Source organism: Amphiprion ocellaris, chromosome 19 (assembly GCF_022539595.1).
Source record: "Amphiprion ocellaris isolate individual 3 ecotype Okinawa chromosome 19, ASM2253959v1, whole genome shotgun sequence".
Classification (NCBI taxonomy): domain Eukaryota; kingdom Metazoa; phylum Chordata; class Actinopteri; family Pomacentridae; genus Amphiprion; species Amphiprion ocellaris.
In genome coordinates, this window is record NC_072784.1 from 6,866,227 (window position 1) to 6,885,608 (window position 19,382).

Genomic DNA, 19,382 nt, shown 5'->3' on the forward strand with positions numbered 1-19,382 from the left:
ATGTTGCAAAAAAATTCAAAAAGTATGAAATGTAAATTAGGCTTGTTTCCATTAAATACTTTAAAGTGAATAAACTAGGCAGTGTAGTGTAGTGTAGTAACAGAGGAAAAGACTTGCTAACCAACCAAGAACAAATCACGAAGAAGAAAGAACAAACAAAAGTTTGTTTATCTATGAGATAAAAATTGAGAACTGTATTCAGTCAGAAAAGTTGTGACTATGCTTTCATATTTGCCATTATCAGCCATGTCAAGACAACAAAAGAAGCAGAAACAGATAATCAGTCATGTGAATTATATTTTTGCTACATCCCAACTTGTTTCCAACTCCCACGAAGCGTGTACCTCTTATCGAAAAAGTCAAGTTGTACCTCAAACAAGCAATTTAGGAAGTTCAACCATTAACCTTTTCTAATGTGATACTTCAAAATGTGCATAAAAACACGTTTTGGAAACACAGCTATTGTGACACATGTACAGTTGGAACATCTAGATGTGTCCTTAGGCCCATTTTCTTCCATTTTATTTTCTTTCCTTTCCATCAGAATGTTTTTTTTCTTTCACTCATTTTCAAATCACTTTGAAGCCAGACTTGCTGAAGTTGTGGAGGATTTGTGCACTGACATGACCAGACAGCAGCGTGACTCACACACAGTGATCCTCCTATCTCCAACTTTACCTCTCTTTACCTCTAAATGCAAGCTCTGCCATCAAGAGACACAGTATAAACAGACCCCATGCCTCACTTCTAACAGCAGTTTGACTTTGCTCAATGCCACAAACCAAATGAGTCCAGAAACAAACAATTTAATCGTGGTAAATATTCACGGATATGCAAACAAATATGTTTCCATAAAGTAACTAATAATTCTTAAACATGGTCCAGAATAAACCAATAATAATTGCTGTGCTGCGAGGTACATTAAGGAGAGGTGGGAGCCTTGAAATCACAATTTTTATTGCTGACATTAAAAAGAGCAACACGTAATGTGCAATGGCATTTAAAAATCATTATTATGTCATGTCTGAATTATTGTGATAAGCTGGTATAATTTGAAAAAAAAGAGAAGCATGATCAAGACACGCAACCTCCATCTCAGTCGTCATTTACAGAAATAGATGGAGCAATGTGTTCTTTCACTGGCCTTTCACTGCAAAAAATATAAAAGGAAGACAGAGAGACAGTTCATTTGGAGAATAAAAAGCATTGTTTTGTTTTTTTGAATAAGTAATACAAACTATGAAACCAGTTCAGACGCTACCAGGCCTCTCAGTGACGGTAAAAGTACTATTGAAGAAAATGAAAGCTTTAGTGACGTTAAAATACTACTTGTATCACCTTCGATTGACGCTCTGATCTGGAGTCGCTTACAGTGAAGACGAAGTGAAACCTCGCCATTCTCACAGGAACACACTGGGTGTTGTAGAGGCTGAATCTGTCACGGTTTGTTAACAGGATTATCTCACCATCCGTCGCCCGGAACAAGAGTGGCAGAGGTTTTGAAGTGGATAGACGGAAATGTAGTCGGAGGGGGAAATCGCCGTGTTGAAGGTTAAAAAGGAAGGTTTTCAGTTCAGGTAGGGAGGGACAACATACCTCGCATTCCTTTATGCTAAAATCTGTGGGGGGGTAATTAAATAGAGTCCTGAATTTGTGCTTTTTCTGTCTCCTCTCCTCTCTGTACATACTGCCATGCTTTATAGAAAAGCACTGACTCATCTCAGCCTATGAATAGATAGAGGTCCATTCCCTCTCCACCTCTGAATCAGGGCGGAGGCAGGCAAAGATAAGGCTAATAAGGGTCCCGGCAAAGGGCTGGTGTAAGGTCCACGAGGGGATAAGAGGGGAGGATAGAGGTCGGAGGATAAGGGGGGGAGGAGTTGCTTGTAGATCATGGTAGTAGTTCACATGTAGGGAGGACAAGGGGGAAAAGGGAGGGTTAGACTATTTGTGTCCAGAGCTAAAGGAGGAGGGGTGGGAGTCGGAAAAGGAGAGCACAGAGGGAGAGAGGGAGGATGTGACTGCTGCTAGCTGCTGTGAAGTAAGAGGAGGAGAGGAGTGGGGGGGTTGAGGCAAAGTGAAAGGGCATGTCTAGAGGGAGTCAAGAGACCTGAGGATGGAGGGGAAGATGTGGCCGGTCCCATACCACAGGGACAGAGAGTGAGAATTAAGAAAAAGAGGCCAAGTGGAGCGAAAAGAGAGGGGAGGGCCTGGACTGAGAGGAGAAGAAAAGGAGGTGAGGCTATGGTGTGGAGGGATGAATGAACTGCTCTCCTGATGGGATCCTGCACAATTCCACTCATTTTAACTGGCATCTGAAGATGATAAGAAAGGTGGGGATGATGGGACAGGGGGCAAGAAGGGTGGATTAACACCTGTACATCTGGTGGAAGTCTGTCATTTGCTAGTAATTCATAAATAGAAAGGGAAAAGTAACAAGGGAGAACATGTGGGAATGCAGGAGGAAGAATAAAGGGCTGGTGGACAGGAAACAAGCTGCGACAGAAGAAAGATTACCAGAAAAAAAGGTATGGTCACCTCCAGTTCATCATCCAATATGTAGAAATTATTAGGGCTGCAAGGTATCATTTTAAATGAACATGCATTTTTCATGACGAAGAGAAGTCTGTCTGACAGAAGACAATTTACTTCGATTTAAGGGTTCTAAAACTTATTTAAATGACAGAGTTTGTTGATTTGCAGGTTTGCATGAGCAACATTTAAAAAGGAAGATTTGTCTGTAAAAAAGAAACTCAACACTTGTAGAGCTGCATACTTAACTGAATATTACTGGGTCAATATATAATTGCATGACTTTTTCTAACATAGTTGTCAGGTATCATAATTGACATTTTTTGCTGTTTTCAGGATTAAAATCAACATGGCCGCCTATAACCAAACGCCACATAGCATTTTTACAGAAAGATTCTTCTAAATATTATATTCACAATTGAGTAAAATTGAAATTGAAAGTTATTTCTAATGATATTGTAGTAAACCTGTTGACATGCCATAAATCCACACTACTTTATATTAAATAACTCAGAAAGCCTTGGAGCCTGTGGAGCAGGTCATGTGACCTAAAATCAACATGGTCACCTATAATCAAACACAACATGGCATTTTTACAGAAAGATTCCTCTAAATATTATATTCACAATTGAGTAAAATTGAAATTGAAAGTTATTTATAAAGACGTAGTAAACCTGTTGACATGTGATCAATCCACACTACTTTATATTAAATAACTCAGAAAGCCTTGGAGTCTTGCCAGTCTTTTCTTCAGGAGGAAATGACATCATGTGGAGCAGGTCATGTGATCTGGAATTAACACACTTCCTTGAGAGGTGTTTTTGTAATGGTGAACTTAGTGGACACAGATACAATTTGTTATTTTCCATCTAAAACTTGATATATTGCCAAAAAAGAAATATCTCTCATGATTATCTCAACTTAATAAAAAGAACAAAATCAAAACATTTTTTGAATGAGCTCATTTTATTATTGTTTAGCCAATTAGAAAGTGGTTGTTATTGAGTTGGGATGGTTATTTAGTTGACATATTAGTGATATCCAGTCATTTTTTATTAATTAGTGATTGTTTCCATAATAAATAATGATGGAATTTGTAAAGACATGATCATAATGAACATAAAAAACATTAGTTTTTTTACTTTTAATAAAAATGTATGCAAGATTTATACCATGGACTTCAAAAGTCCCTCACTTATATATTGACCCAGCTCACAACCATGATTTTGGCTTTTTACAATTAAATGAACATGATTGACTTTGGTGTTTATAGTATTTCACTATAGAAAAAAGCCCATGTAGATAAAGTTACTTGTTGTCATTTTGGGTAAAAGAGACATTAGAACGCTTTCTGTTCAAAGTACTTTTTGATGACACACCTGTCTTAGCTGCTGCATTGCAGTAACAAGCATAGACTAGAGGCTTCTCCGTGCACGGCTGCCTAGCAACAGTAGACCGCATGCGAGGTGTTTAGGGAACATCGGTAAATCGTACTGTGAATTGATGAGCAGATGTTCAGCAAGTAGGGCGCTTTGGGTACTATATAATTTATATTTTGCGTCGACGAGATGCACTGCACTGAGGTGAAGAAGGACCTTATTTTAAGGCTTAGTTTCACGATTTGTACATTAACAAGAATGTAGCACAACACGGATGTAGAAGCAGTTTATTTTTAAGTTTAAATGCAATAAATATATGTTGGCTCTGCAATCTAGTAATAACTGTAATAAATAATCATGACCAGTATTGATTAAAGTAATGTTGAGTAACGTCATTTTCTCTGTAATTATACAGTCCTGGGCAGATGTATGGAAATATTTCTGCTTACAGTCGTCGTAGCACAACTCATTTAAATCAGCATCACAAAGATCTGTATGATGAGTGCAAAACCAGGTTTAAATGCCCTTTAAAGCCAAAACAAGTAATGCAGGTGCCAGTGTTCCACCATATAAGGAAGGTTTCAAATGGTTCACACTGAAAAAAGTACAGTAAAAAGTCATTTTTCAGCTTTCTTTTTCATTTTCAATGCAGATGTACGCTTAAAAAAATCACCCCAGTCACTTCAGCATGATTAATTATTTCCAAACCAAGTTATTCAAGTAATATGGTGAAAAGTTCTGTATTTTTCATGTCAAAAACTATGTATCACAATGCTAATTTTATTCAATATCATGCAGTCTAAGAAAATATATATAGAGATTTTTTGACATTTCTGTGATATAAGTCCTATTAAACCCAAAGCTCAGTGCTCAATACTTGACTAGTCCAACATAAAGCAATGGAGCAGAGGAGAGCGACAGAATGTGAGATGGAAAGAGTGAAGTGAGGGTGAGGTGTGGAGCCGAAAGTTATAGCGTGAGTTTAAAAATGGCCACATTCTAAATGGCCGGAGTAAATTGAGACCAACAGGGTTGGAAAATAGGACACATAAATTTAGGGCTCTCAGTATTTTTCACTACCTCTTCCTGTCTCCCTCTACGCTCTCCAGAAAAGGGGAACACACACAGTGGGCTGTCACGTTTTCGAAACCAGGACAATGAGACGGTAAGAGGAGACTAGTAGTGGTAGAAACACACACTGAAGCATCTTTCTGTGGATTTGGACAGATTTTCCCGAAGCTGAAGTGATGACGTTTCATCACAACAGCGAGCATGAACTGAAGCACCACCCTCCATTTTGAAAACAAAGACATTCCACGCCTGACGTTAACGCTTGTGGAGAAGAAAGCATCCAGCGTTTAACACAGTTTTAACAAACAGTTCATCAGCGTTCAGGGCCGCCCGCCGGCATAAACACTCTATGCGGTTCTTCAAGGCCACAATTACCGTGGGCCGCCACAAGATCAAGGCGCTTTCTTCCTTCCTTGCTCCTCAAATAATGTTTTGTTGCCACACAGCAGCACCATTTTCACTTGTTGAGTCTGTCGGTTAATGCAGCAATGCACAATTTATGTGGACGAAACAACAAACCACACACAAATGACTAGAAGAGAGAATTGGAGGTGGAAAAAAAGAACAAAACAAAGGTTTGTTTGGACTGTTAAATCTGACTGAATGAGTCGGAGTCATTTTCTGGCAAAATTCAAGTTTCTGAGCAACTTAAAATGAACATAGCCAGACTTAATTGAAGTCTGGCAAGCTAGATAGAAAGTTTTAAAAAAAATGCATAATTATAATATTTAGATGCTGATTCTGAAGTTTTTCATGAGGGCTTGCTTGTTAGTTTTTACTGCTTTGTGAGGAGCAAAAAAACAATCAAGGAGGTCCCGTCATGTTTTGATTTTGAATAAATTAAACCAAACATAGCAACCGTAGAGGAATCAGACAGTTTTTTATAGAGGAGGAGACCATTAATTACATTGGGGTGGCACAATTTCCTTTGTTTTCTTTTTTTTTGTCTGCATTTATTCTCATTGTTTAACTCCACAAAAGAGGTGTCAACATTGTATGAGATTGATGCATATTTTAGTCTTGCAGCCAAATATTTTAATATTTAGTGCATGTGTGTGACCATCACCAGGCCCTCCCTGAAAGCTAAGCAGACATTCTTTATTAGAATTCCCTATTATAAGCCAGGGAGGGGAGTGCTACACCTCAGTGATGTGTGGGGGAAACAAAGACTGGACAGGACGAACAGGATGAACAGGGATAGAAAATAACAGGTGGTGCTATTGCAATTAAAGATTGTAAGGTGGTGTGTTATTCCCAACTACTAACTACCCATCAATAAAACAGAAAAAAAAAACACACAAAAGAAAAAGAGATTCAATAAATAATAATATATACTATAATAATAAATAAATAACAATTTGTTTTCTTTTTATGTTTTATTAAAAATTGTATTTTGATCACTAACTCATCATTTGCTAATGCAAACAACACTGCTATATAGACGTACACCGTAAAATACAGTTTACTATGTGACTCCTAATTGATAATAAGTGGAACAGTTGCTTAAGTTATGTTTTCTTAATTGTTCATGAAGTTTTTAAGAGATTTACTACATAATTTACATGGGATAACTGTACCTAAGGCTCCTATGTTGAAGTGTACTGGTCCTGCTCAGGACATAAACCTAGTTTAGGCAGACTTTAGTTGATTTCTTTTGTATTTTTTTGGATGGGATCAGTCTTCATAGTTCAGCAGTTTCAAAGCTGTGCAAGACCTTCAACTAAATCCACAGCTAAACCTAAATCATACTTGCTGTAGCCAATAAAAACATGCAAGCGCATTCTTTATTTACATGTAAAAGCAGATGCAGTTTTACTTTTTTACTGACAATCATATGAAATCTTTGAGTTGTGAATATTTTCTGGCAGATCAGAATTACTTGTTTGTATGTGGGCTGTTAAAATGCATCTGTATGGGAACATACAAAAAGTTCTGTCAGATAAATAGTCGTTAGTGTGTGTAAGTCCAGTTCTATGAGTACATGCCTGTAACAGGCTTCACTATTGGCTGTGAACTGGTTGATGCCACCCTTCAGCCACTGCATTGCCACAATGATTTTAACCTGGCAAGCTGGCCATGAAGAAACAAATGTATAATTCATTTGAGTTTTTCAACGGAACAAGCTTGATTTGTTGCTCTGATTTGTAGCTAACATGAGGAGCATCATTTATAATTTATACAGGATAGCTTTGCTCGTAAACCAGCTACCAATGTTTTCTAGCAGCATTAAATTGGTGTTTTTTGATGTAATGTTTCATCTAATGTCTAATCATGTGAGAGGCTTAACTAAAATATTTTTGGGAGACCATCTACCCTGTCAGCTGACATGAGGGCTGCTGAGGGAACATCATCAGGAGCATTTACTGACATGAGAGCAGCTGCAGAGGTCGTAACTGAGGTAGCACAATCTTCTACACCACCCACTACATCCACACTGGTGTTCGTTTGTCATTGTTTTTTGTCTGTTGCTTGCACAGCTTAAAACTTAACTTGATATTTCAATATATTTGTGATATACATAGGGTTTTTTTTTGCTTTGTTTATTAGCATTTTGAGCTTTTTTATGTCATCCGTAAACTTTTTTTATTTGTGAGACAGTAAAAAAAGATACAATCTCAAGAAATATGCAAAGTTCCAGATAAAGAAATTTCCAGGTCATGCTTCTGTAATCAAAAATAGCCATATGAGAGAGAGCTGGAGCCTCGCAGACAGTAACAGAGCTAACGGAGAAGCACCTGGGGAGAGAACCAAAAAAAATAAATAAAAAACCGAGAGAGAACATTTCTAGGATGAAAGGCTAGATCACAAAGCTGTTACAGGGGGTTTACTGTGCTTTAGTGGACAGCACAAAAATCCATGAATGAACTAAACAATTAGAGGAGAGATGTGAAAGAGACTGGAACAGAGAGGGACAGACGAGGAAAGAGGGGGATGAGGAATAAAAGCAGACAAAGAGACGCACCGAGAGAGACATCAGGCAGAGGAACACTCGCTTTTAATTCTCTTATCATTTACAAATGCTCCTAATTGCGTCTATGTTTTAGCAAGGACGCAGCGCTGCCAAGCCCAACAGAACATTACATTAACAGAGTACAGGACCTCAGTGATTACTGCAACAATAGGTGCTATTGTAGGACATTAATTGGGAATATAAATGCGGACACGTTTATGTTCAACTCGCCTGGAGTAAAACCCCAAGAGGACGCCGGGACTGCACTTCAAACTGGAAATGACGTCTATAAACCAGAAACCAAAAAGAACTACTCACCAAACTACACTACAGGATAAACACAGAGGACAAGGGGAGCATGTTTCTTTGGAAAAATGAGGTATGGACATTAATTGCTCCACTGAATTCACCCCTGCACTGTGATTAAACGGTTCAACTGGCTTCCTCACACTCCTTCCACAACAATTACCCCTGGACGCAATTCAACAGCGGTTCTGCACTATCATCGAGCCCGTTTCCTCTGAAGGACTAGCACACACACAGGGACAGTTTTGCTCGGCCACAAAATCGCTCCCCGTCTTCTCACAAAGGGCCCGGACACCCGCCGGCAAACGGCCACGTTTGAAACGATGAACAGCCTAAATTATTTGGTCAAAAGTTAATTGATCGCATCCTGCTGTTTTGTTCCCAGAGACGTCTGCTAGTTACACAAAAGACGTCAGGGAACAGATGTATTTGTGTGTGGTAGACGCTCCTGTTTGCACTGCAAAAACTCACAATCTTACCAAGTCTATTTGTCTTTTTAGTCAAAACGTCTCATCCCACTTGATTTAAGATAAATTCACTTAACAAGTGACATTTCAGCAGATGGAGGGACTTGTTTTAACCCTCGTGTCGTCCTGTGGGTCCAAATTGACCCGTTTTAAAGTTTGAAAATGTGGAAAAAAAGTATATTTTCACAGTGAAACTTCTGGTGTCCACATTTTCAACATTTTTGGGAAATCTTTGAACATTTTTTTGGGGAAAAAAGAGAAATGTTAAAAATGTTTCTTAAGAAAATTCACATAAAAATCAACCAAAATTCAGCGAAATTCGCTGGATTTTGGTTGATTTTTTTGTGAATGTTCTTAAAGAAAATATTAGAAGTTTTGCTGATATATATTTAATCACTTGAGATATGTTAAGGATTTTTTGAAAGATTTTTCCTCATTTTTTGAAAATATTTACAAGAATTTTCTTGCCAAATTTGAGGGATTTTTTTTTTCAATAAAATTTTTCTGGGAAATTTATAAGGAATTATTGGAATTTTCTTCCTGAAGGTTTTGCAAATTTTCAGAAATTTGGGGAATTTTTCTGCTGAATTTTTGAATTTTTTTCAGGCAAGGAAACAATATTTTTTGGTGCTCGTAAATGAGGACAACAGGAGGGTTAAGACAACGCATCTTAAATATCTTGTTAAGTCAAACAATCTTGAAATTGTCTTGTTTTGAGTTGTATTTTATTTACAAGAAAACTCAAAATAAGTTTAATACATCTCAAATTAGGAGGCTACATGAAAAACTGCTTTTTTTTTTTTTTTTTTTAAGCATGTCTGGCTTATTTTAAGACACCTAAGCTTGACAATCCTGGTAAAAATATAGCTTAAAATAAGTTTTCCCAGCTAATTTTAATATCTCAATATTCTAAATATCACATCTTATTTCAAGAAATCTTACCAAGCCATTTTTCACTTGTTCAATTGGCAGATTTTTTCACTTATTTCAAGATAAAAGTTCCTTGAAATTAAATTTTTTTCTTGTTTTAAGAGGGGCAGTTTTTCCAGTGTGTATTATGTGCAATAATGATGTTGCAGCTGCAGCAATATGGAATCGCTGCTTAATATTCATACATTAATTGCCCTTGTAGCACATGTCTTACTGTACATTTCTAAACCACTGGAGTGTGTGTACCTGCCTGTGTTGCATCTGTGTGCTGCCTGCATATGTTTGCATGCGTGAGAATGTTGCTCATATCCCATTACAGTTTCCCTCAGGTCATCGGGGATGGCTGCTTTCCCTTTTTTCATTAATTGCTGACGATCTTGCATGTAAACCCTATGCACAAGTGGATGCTATCTCCCTCCCAATCTACAGCGGCAGCCTCCTCTCGTGGATTAGCTCGCTGTTCTTATTGTGTAGTGGCCCTGGGGTGATCAGTGACAACTACAGCTATTTGTACCACTACAAAGCCATACCTTCTAGACAAGCTGAGGAAAATAGCTCACCATGTCTTGATAATATGAGCATTAGCCAAAGCTTTAGATCATACTGATTACTGCAGTCCAAGACACTGTAGAGGGATAACAAGCAGGGTGGTGCTGGAAACCGTTACTGACAAAAGATTGGCAACTACACTCAGGTTGGCTAGGTAACAAAACACAAATTCACACAAGCACACACACACAGATGCCCGTGGACACACACACACTAACGCACAGTTAAACTGGACGATGAGTCCCTCTGTCTTTTCCATCTCTCCCACCTCCTTTATCTTCTCCTGTCTTTCACAGATGTGGCTACAGCTGTGCTCTATCCATCTTTCCCTCCTTCCCCATTCCTCCTCCATTTAGGCTGCGACTTCCACGGCAGAGAGGCAGCTTCTCCTTTTTATCGGCTGTGTTGGATAGATGACAATACACCTCCCCGCAAACACACACTCTATGTCACTCAGCCTTCCCTGTCTCCGGCTCTCTTCTAAGTCATGCGGCCATGCACTCAGTGCACTCATCCTCTTACTTACCGCCCAACCTTCCCTCACTGATCTTACTCATTGATACAGATGTGAGTGCCCTTTGCCTTCATCCATCTCGCGTCTTTCTCCTCCTCCTCCACCTTCTTCTTCATTCCTTGTTAATACTGGCGACGCCTGGCTTCCTCCTTCCGTCCCTTCATTTATTTAACTCTCCGACTTTCAAGCATACACAAGTTCACTTTTTTCACAGTAACTACAGTGCAGAGACACTTTTCACTCAGAAGCAGAGCCAGACAGTTTTTATATGGCTGGTCAGAGTGGTCTAAGACCGTTACTTACATGGGGGAGGCACAATGTCTGGCTGATTTTTTTGAGCAAATCACTGTAGGCCAAATAGTCATATGTTTGGTCACTCACTCTTGTCATGAAGAAAATGATAACTCATACAAAGTATACTAAACTTTGCATATAACCTTCAACTGCTTAAAAAAATCTGTAAGAGAAGTTCAAGAAAGGTTATTTCAAACTGTTGACAAGGCTCATAAGATAATTATAATATAATAACATAATATAAATATAGAGCTTCAATTAAATCTACAGCTAAACCTAAAACTGTATAATTTAATCAATAAAAAAACGGCCAAACACCTTTTATATTTGCATATGAAACTGATGCATTCTTATTTCTAGTGAATATAACATAAAAATCTTTGATTTGCAACAAAATCAGTGCAAACTTTTTTCTGGTTGGTGAGAACTAATTGGTTGTATGTGTCAACAAGAAAAGCACTCAGAGAGTGCAGTACTCCACCAAGACTGTTCATTCCCTGACCTTGCGCTGAGCACAGGCGTGTGTGAGGCATGTGTTATGCATGTGTACATCATGTACGGATACCGAATCGTGTGACCTAAATATGTAGCGGGCGGCGGGAATTGATGGGACTCAGAAACACCCCCACAATTTAATCAATTGTTCCTTGTATCATTTCCGATAAGTGCGCAGCGGTGGATTTGTAGTTGGATCGCAATCATGTGATCATCAGCAGGCAGCTGGGTAGCGTTCACTTGTTGTCATGGTTACAATGATGCTATCTCAAAGGCAAATCCTTAACAAATCCGTGGATCCAGACTATAAGCCGCATCACTGTCAAAATCCAATGAGGTGGTCCTTGTGTCATTTCTGACCTTCCCTGAAAATTTCATCCAAATCCGTTGGTCCGTTTTTGAGTAACATTGTGCACAGACGGAAGGAAGGAAGGATTCACGTACGTCGATCGTCACTTAACTCCAACGTGTTCCTTGGCGGAGTAACAATGGCGGATAAAGAAATGGTTCAGCAAAAAAAAAAAAAAAAAACGTCCAGAAAAAAGGTAAAGTTACATAAATGGTCCACACTTATCTGGTGCCATTTTTAACTTTAGGTTCCAAAGAGCTTTCCGACGTGCTTCTCATTCACCCATTTACACACTCACCCACCAGTGGGATTCACTGTTGGTTGTGTGGGGTGACTAGAGGAATGGACAGACTTGGTCACCCTTTGGCTCCACTTCTGTTCCCGCTGACATGCTGCATGCAGACACACAATTACAGGGTGTCCCAAAAAAATGGACGTCGTTGTGGGATATAGACCAGTCCTTTCACATAAGCCCACAGAAAGAAATCACACGGTGTTAGGTAGGGTGAGCGTGGGGGCCATTTCAACGGCACATTGTCTCCATCATTACCACGTCCAATCCATACACTTTTTAGAGCAAAAAGAGCAAACAAATTTTAAACAAATTATTATGCAATGAAATGATGTCAAATTTTTAGAGACACCCTGTAGCGTGGTAGCTGTAGTCCCACTTTTAATGGATGAGCTACTCTGACACTTCAGAAGGCTGATTGAGAGACAAATGCGTTACTACATATCTTCCACTGGCACAAAACGCCTTCCTTAGCTTTGTTTTTAATTACCACAAACACCAAGTAACATTCGATGCATATGTGAGCAGAAGAAAATGATTCTCAACACAATTTAACCTGTGTCCTCACGCAACACTACAGTAGTCCACTCTAGAGGGTACATTTTACGGAATTAACTTCCAGTACCAGTCCTCCAAATTCTTCTCCATTCCAGCCCGCAGTAAAAATCAAAATGCTGTACTCTCCCCCTTCTGCGCCGCTCTCTATTGTCGTCTTTCCTTGGATGTGTAATAAAAAAGGAGGGGTTGGCTTGTCAACTGTAATAGCAGCATTTGGCCTTCAGTCTTGACGGGTGCACGCAATTGTGTGTGTTTGTGTGTGTGTGATGGCGCGAAGATGGCCGTAAGATAAACACCTCATATTGCCATCCCTATTTTCCAATCTTTGTCAGTCCATTTCCTAGAGATCCTCATTCGGAAAAAAAAAAAACACACACACAATTTTTCTTAAGTTGTGTAAGTCTACCTTTCATTCTGTCTTCCACACTTACTCTCTAACACTTTTTCTCTGTCTCTGCTGTCAAAAAGGGAGGAAAGTGTCCATCCTCACTCTGTTTTCTCTCTCTTTATCAGTCTCAACATCTACCACTCACTTTCAGCAACATTTTGTCTCCGTTACCTCTTTCCTGCCAGTCTAAATAGTGTCTTTTATGCCCTTGCCCTCTATCCTTATCTGTCCAACACCTCCACGAGCAAATCTGAACCCCACCTGATATGGTCAAAACCCTTAAAATAGTTCCCGCCTCTCCTTTCCTTCTCGTTTTCGCTCAAAGTAGAATTTCTTCCACCCAATCTCACCCTCTCCTCACTATCTCAATTTCTCTACTTTCCCCCATGTCTTTCTCTCTCCCCTCCCTCTGATCCCTCTCTATCGTATTTTCGCCACTCCATTGTCTCAGCCCATTAGGCAGACACAAATCCGTTTGGAGACTGAGCCTTAGCACAGCCCCGTCCACACTCTCCAGGGCCCTCGGTGCAGCCAGGAGAGAGCTCTCAGGAGAGGCAGACTCTGGCTTGTGGCCGGGGAAATCCATTTAAACCCTTGCCACAAAACGCTGCTCTTTCCTGCTGCCTGGTGCACTTAGGGCACGTGTGCTTAATGACTGATACTCTCCCTTCACACACACAAACACACACATAAAGCCACGCATTCCTCTACTGCCCCACCACCTCCTTGTTCCTCCCACATGCCTGCATCTTCCATGCGATCAAACACAAACATACATTTTAACATGTAGTGCAGCTGCTGGTTCGCTAACAGGATGGCTGGAGTGCTCTGAACAATTTCTATGTTTTCAGGACATATGGTTAGCGAGGTTGGAGGTTAAAGATACATGTGTTTGCAGTGCGGAGCTGAAAGCGGGGAAGGTTTGTGAATGTACTGTGAGCAAATGTGAGAGCTGTACAGCAGCCTCTGTGCTTGAACGAGTCATTTTAAATGGGAGTGGACGTTCCCTGCCATTCCCCCCTTTAGAGCTGTAATGAGAAGGAACAGAGAGAAGAGCTTCAGTGGTGGCCACTGGCCTCGCTGTGTCACTGCGACTCATGTCTCTGCTGGTACAACGACCTGTTGCAACCAGAAGGTCAGCACACAATCTACAGGATGACAATATGGAAACAGCGATGGTAGAGATAGGACCCTATGAGCTCCTGAATCAAACAGCGCCGAGACCGACGAGCCGAATATTCATCATTATTTGGACCCGAAAATCTGGAGCCCAGAAATTGCTATTCAGACCAGCCCTACCCTGGAGTAGTACATTTTTCTCCCCAGAAAATTGCCCTGGATGAGGGGCGGTTCTTGCAGTTGGAACACATACATGAAATTTGGAAAAAACAGCCCATAAGTTCCTGCAGTGAAAAACAGCCTGAAGTCCTACTTTGCCTGCATGAGCATAAATTTCTTCCTTAAACGTTTATTGTTCAATACAGCTGCACGCAGCTTTATGCACAAAGTACCAAATGAATGAGCTGATTTTGTGGAATGGAGTCCAAACCTAGATCCCAGGCGGACAGAGATAAAGCAGTAGCAGATTGCTTTATCCCATTAGGCAAGGGCGAGTAAATAGGCAGAGATCTAGCTCTCTGTCCTGGTGCAATCTCCAGCTGATCCTGTCACTGGCATCAGCTCTGTTGGCAGTTTGTCTTTCAAGTCAGACACCCCGGCTTCGCTCGCCTGCCTGCCTGTCTGTCCGTCTGCACACAGTGTTAATACTCAAGCAGCATGGCGGTACAGGAGGAATTGGAAAACCAGTAAAAATGTCCTCTTTGTTTTAGGGATGCTTAATGATAAAAGGACAGGGCAGTAAAGGCAGATCCTAAAGCCAATTATGTAATTATTCAAGGGTCACTAGGGTATCTCAGCCTATGATATTATTTATTGGGGCCATCACAGTGGAGGAGAGTCATGCTGAATCGAACAAATGTCAAATATACCCTGTTTTAGTTAACATTTAGAAAACCTAATAAGAAAAATGTCGACAGTATTTCAAAGTGTGCAGCCGGTCTAGAATCTTTAAATGCATCTTTAGTCGATTGGAAAAAGCTCTCTGTGTAGGGTGACGTAATCGGCCCATGACAAGATTTCACAGGGGCAACAGCAGTACAAGCATGACTGACAGCAAACTGCAGCCAATCGAAGTGAAATCCAGCAGAGATTTAAGGTTGGAGTGTGGACTGACCTTGTGAGAACCAAACAGCATTACATTTTACACTACAGTGGCAGTTGGATAAGTAGATGTCTTGTCCAGGCTGGATGTCCAATAACAAGAGCACAAATTAAAATGCGAGGTGTAAATGTGCTTGGACGATTTTGGCATTTTTTTCTGATCAGTTGGAAACAGTTTATGCAGCTTTCACATGGAAGCACAGGTTTCTGCATTCATCAACACTTTCCATTCACTGTTTCCAAGGTGAGCGCTTTTTAATATTCTAACACTTAAACCGCCTACACACACTTCCTCGCACAGTTACTGTAAATGCCAGCGCCTTTTGTTTTTACATAACCGATGCCGGTGGGGTGCAAGCGTCCTACCTTGGCAGCCATGATCATGGAGGAGCCCCCGCGCACTCCGAGGATGGGGATGTGGGTCTGGGCTGAAATGAAGTCCAGGATCTGGGCGATGGCCTCCTGGTCGGTGTCGTCTCCGAACACCACGCCCTGCAGCCAGTGCTCCGTCATGAGGTCGCAGATGCTCTTGATGATGCTTTTGGGGTCAGTCTCGTTCATGGTCAGCACCTCGACGTTGGGCGCCATGTGGAGGAAGTCTTCCTTCTCTCGGGCCCCGGCCAGCGCCACCTCGCTGGAGTTGCCCACCAGGACGACGGCGATGCTGAGGCCACGCAGGATGTTGGGCAGGGCCATGTGGTGGGGAGGGGGCTGGGGGATGGGGATGTAGTGGCCGCCGCCGCCACCACCACCGCCGCCTCCCCCGCCTCCCCCGCCCTTCTCTCTCCGTGAGTGGCAGGCCGGGGGCAGGTGGAGAAGGCAGAGCAGCAGGAGAAGGAGGGACAGGCCGAGAGAGGTGCCGGTGCGGCGGTGGAGCGACGGAGGCGGGGGTGGATGCGGGGCTCGGGCTTGCTCCTGGGCAACCAGGGAGGTGGAGAAGCGGGCCCCGGCATGGCCGCGAGGTGGAGAGGGGCTGCGGCGTCCGCAGACAGGCATCGTGTAGGAGTGGGAGAGTAGTACCTGGAGAAACAAGAAGAACAAGAGGGGGGCAGAAATGGATGGAGATAGGCAGAGATTTGATAAAGCAGGAAAACAAGAGAGGGGGAAAAAAGGAGAGGAGGGAGATGGAGAGAGAGAAATAGAGGTTAACATACCACCATGCAACATTGATTGAATAAAGTATATTGCCGAGAGGCCACATGCATCATATGAATCAGTGCATATCAATGTCAGATCACTGAGGGCAAAGAAAGGAGGAGGAGAGGGAAACCTTGTGGAAAACAAGGCTTTAAGCACAAAGAGGGATGAGAGAGGAGGTCACACTTGACACATAAATAGTGCATAAACACACACACAGATACACAGTATAATGGCATATGGTTTAGGTATAATCTCACGGAGATCAATAATTCACGCGGAATGTTCTGAAGCAGCATTATAGTATATATTATGGAGGATATAAACTCTCCCTACAGATGAGATGCTGGTTTCCTTGACAGGGGAGGAAGCGAGGGAGGCAGCAACAGAGGGAAGGAAGGAGGAAAGCAAAAAGCAAACGGCAGAAAGGGCAGATGGAGGGAAAAAGACGACTCCACGCCAACTCAGGCTGACTGACAAAGTGTCTGGAGCGAGATGAGTGACACACCAACCCGAGACGCAGACAAACTGACTGACGAAATTGATTAAGTGATTGACGGCGGAGACGCTCGGAGCAACTCGCACGGCTTTGATATGATACCCGCCCTCCTCCTTCAACCCCTATTGGCCTAGTTTAGAACTCACAGTCGTTTGCTGTCCATCCTTCCATCCCTCCACCTCCCTCCCACGTTCTACTTGACCATCTCTCTCTTTCTCTCCCTCTCTCTTGCTGTCTGACTCCCTCTTCCCTGAGCTTATTTATAGAGCTTTTCATTAACGGGGATGCAGAGGGGGAGGAAGGGCCAGGTGAGCGAGCGAAAGGGGGAAAAAAGAGAGAGGAGGACGGAAAAATGAGATCCAGCGAAGACAAGAGGAGAAAAGAGATGACGGCAGCAAGGTGGAACAGCGGCAACGCAGCTGGAGACAAAGGCAGACATGAAAAAGGCGCTCTGAGAAAGATGTTTGTGTTTACATCTGAGTGAGTGGGAGGGCATGTGTCCCCTTGAGTTTATCGGCATATAGTCGGTGTAGGTGTGCAGTTTGTGGGATTAGTTGTTCGCTCCGGTTTTGTGGGCAGAGATACCCGGGACGATGGGGGTGTAGTTGCTCATAAACTTGTTCTGAGCGGCGTATTGTGTGTATATCTCACACATGACTGCCGTTAACAAGGCGGACGGACGGTACAAGGCAAGAACAAAAACACTAAAACAATATCCACTCGGCGAAGATGACAGCTAATAAGACAGGAAATGACAGAGAGGAGGAAAAAGCAAGAAGCGGATTGAAAAGAGCGATAAAGGGACGTATGCGGAGATGACAGAACAACTTCTTTAGGGAAAACTAATTGCTGGAGGTTCGTCAGCTCTAATTACAGGTCCCTGTGTTAACAGTCAATTGCAGGCTCTCCAGGAAGGATGGAGAGGTGGGAGGGAGGGAACGAGGGAGGGATGATAAGAGGACACAGGGAAGGGAGGAGGAGGGGAGAGCGAAGAAGAAGGAAACGAGTGAGACGGAGTGTAAACCAAGGAGGACCTTGGTGGAAAGCAAGAAAGATGAAAGAAAGCGAAGAGGAAAGGAAGAAAGGAGTGAGAGAAGATTAGAGAGGAGGAATGAAAAGAAAAACAGAGAGGAGGAGAGAGAGTTATAGAGTGAGAGAGAAAGAGAGAGAGATGCACTCTTTGAATCTGGACTTCTCTGGCAGCACTCTGTTTCCATGGCAACAATTAAAATAGGCCTCCATGCGCACACATACAAACACAGTTGATGGACACAGAGATACACACACACACACGGGCATACACACATATTTTGTAATAAGCATTGATCACGTAAATGCAGCAGTTTAGTCCAACTCACTCCGCCGTGCATCCCTGAAGTGGGTGTATTTTACACACTGATTCCTCTCACGCACAGATTAGCATAGAGACCTTTGACACATTTTACATGTGAACGCACACACACACACACACACCAAACTAACCATCTCACTTTCACGCGTGCACACAGTACCCTGCAGCTGCACACACACGCCCCCGGGGTTCAGATTATATCACCAACGCGCTGTGGAACTCCAGCGATCATTGTGAGAGATGAGGCCATCATAACGTCCCACAGCGAGTCAAAGCGCGTCTCGTAAAGAAACACAAAAGGCGCGTATTAAATTGTGAATTGCACGAGCGAGGTTGTGACACTAAATGACCCCATTTCCCCGACAGCCAGCCCTCGCGTCTCACCCACCATTTGCTCTATTAGCCACACCAGCGCACACAGCAGCCATATCAGTAACACACGGGTGGACTGCACATAGCTCCCAACAGCTGAGGACCCCGAAGGTCTCCATCCCGCTGCACACTTCTCTGGTTCTTCAAAAGCTTCTGAATGGGCGAAGTCTGCTTACACATATAAACACACGCTCATCCTTTTCTGCTGATAAATTCCTTTTACTTACTTCAGCAGTGGTTTGTATTTGTTGGCCCCTTTCACCAGAACCGTCGCCAAAGAAATTATGTTCCTATGCAATGAAACCTCAATCTCAGTTTAGAGGGAAATGTATTCTCTCCTGAATTGTTTATGACGTACCACAAACAAATTTCAATTTATTTTTCTCATTTATGTTGTATTAGATGGGGTGGAACTCATCACCCGGGTAACCCAGATAACGGATTGTGAAAGGGTTGTACTTTAAGACCAAACTGTGCTATTTTTCTAAACCTAACTACAGACTTTTGGTGCCTAAACTTAACCAAGCTTCAAACATGCAGGTGTCATTGCAAAAGTGTTAAGCAAGGCTGATATTTTCCTAAATCTAACCGAACAGCGAGTGAAAATGAAATGCCAACGCTGACCTCATGTTTAAAAGCCCTGTGTGAAATATGTTTCTGTAATAATGTACATAAAAATGCTGTTTAGTTATACAGGAATGTCATCTTTGGCATACAGGGTTGGTCTCA

General features: G+C 42.0%; 1 protein-coding gene across 11 annotated transcripts in view; it reads right to left on the bottom strand.

The window, feature by feature from the left end:
- The window catches only part of grin2ba (glutamate receptor, ionotropic, N-methyl D-aspartate 2B, genome duplicate a), a 171,193-nt gene that overhangs the window by 113,649 nt on the left and 38,162 nt on the right, over positions 1–19,382 (bottom strand). For all 11 annotated transcript variants that reach the window (XM_055005070.1, XM_055005064.1, XM_055005072.1 and 8 more), the window contains one exon: positions 15,661–16,314. In XM_055005070.1, coding sequence (XP_054861045.1) covers positions 15,661–16,314 — 654 coding nt within the window. The remainder of the gene's footprint in view (positions 1–15,660; positions 16,315–19,382) is intronic.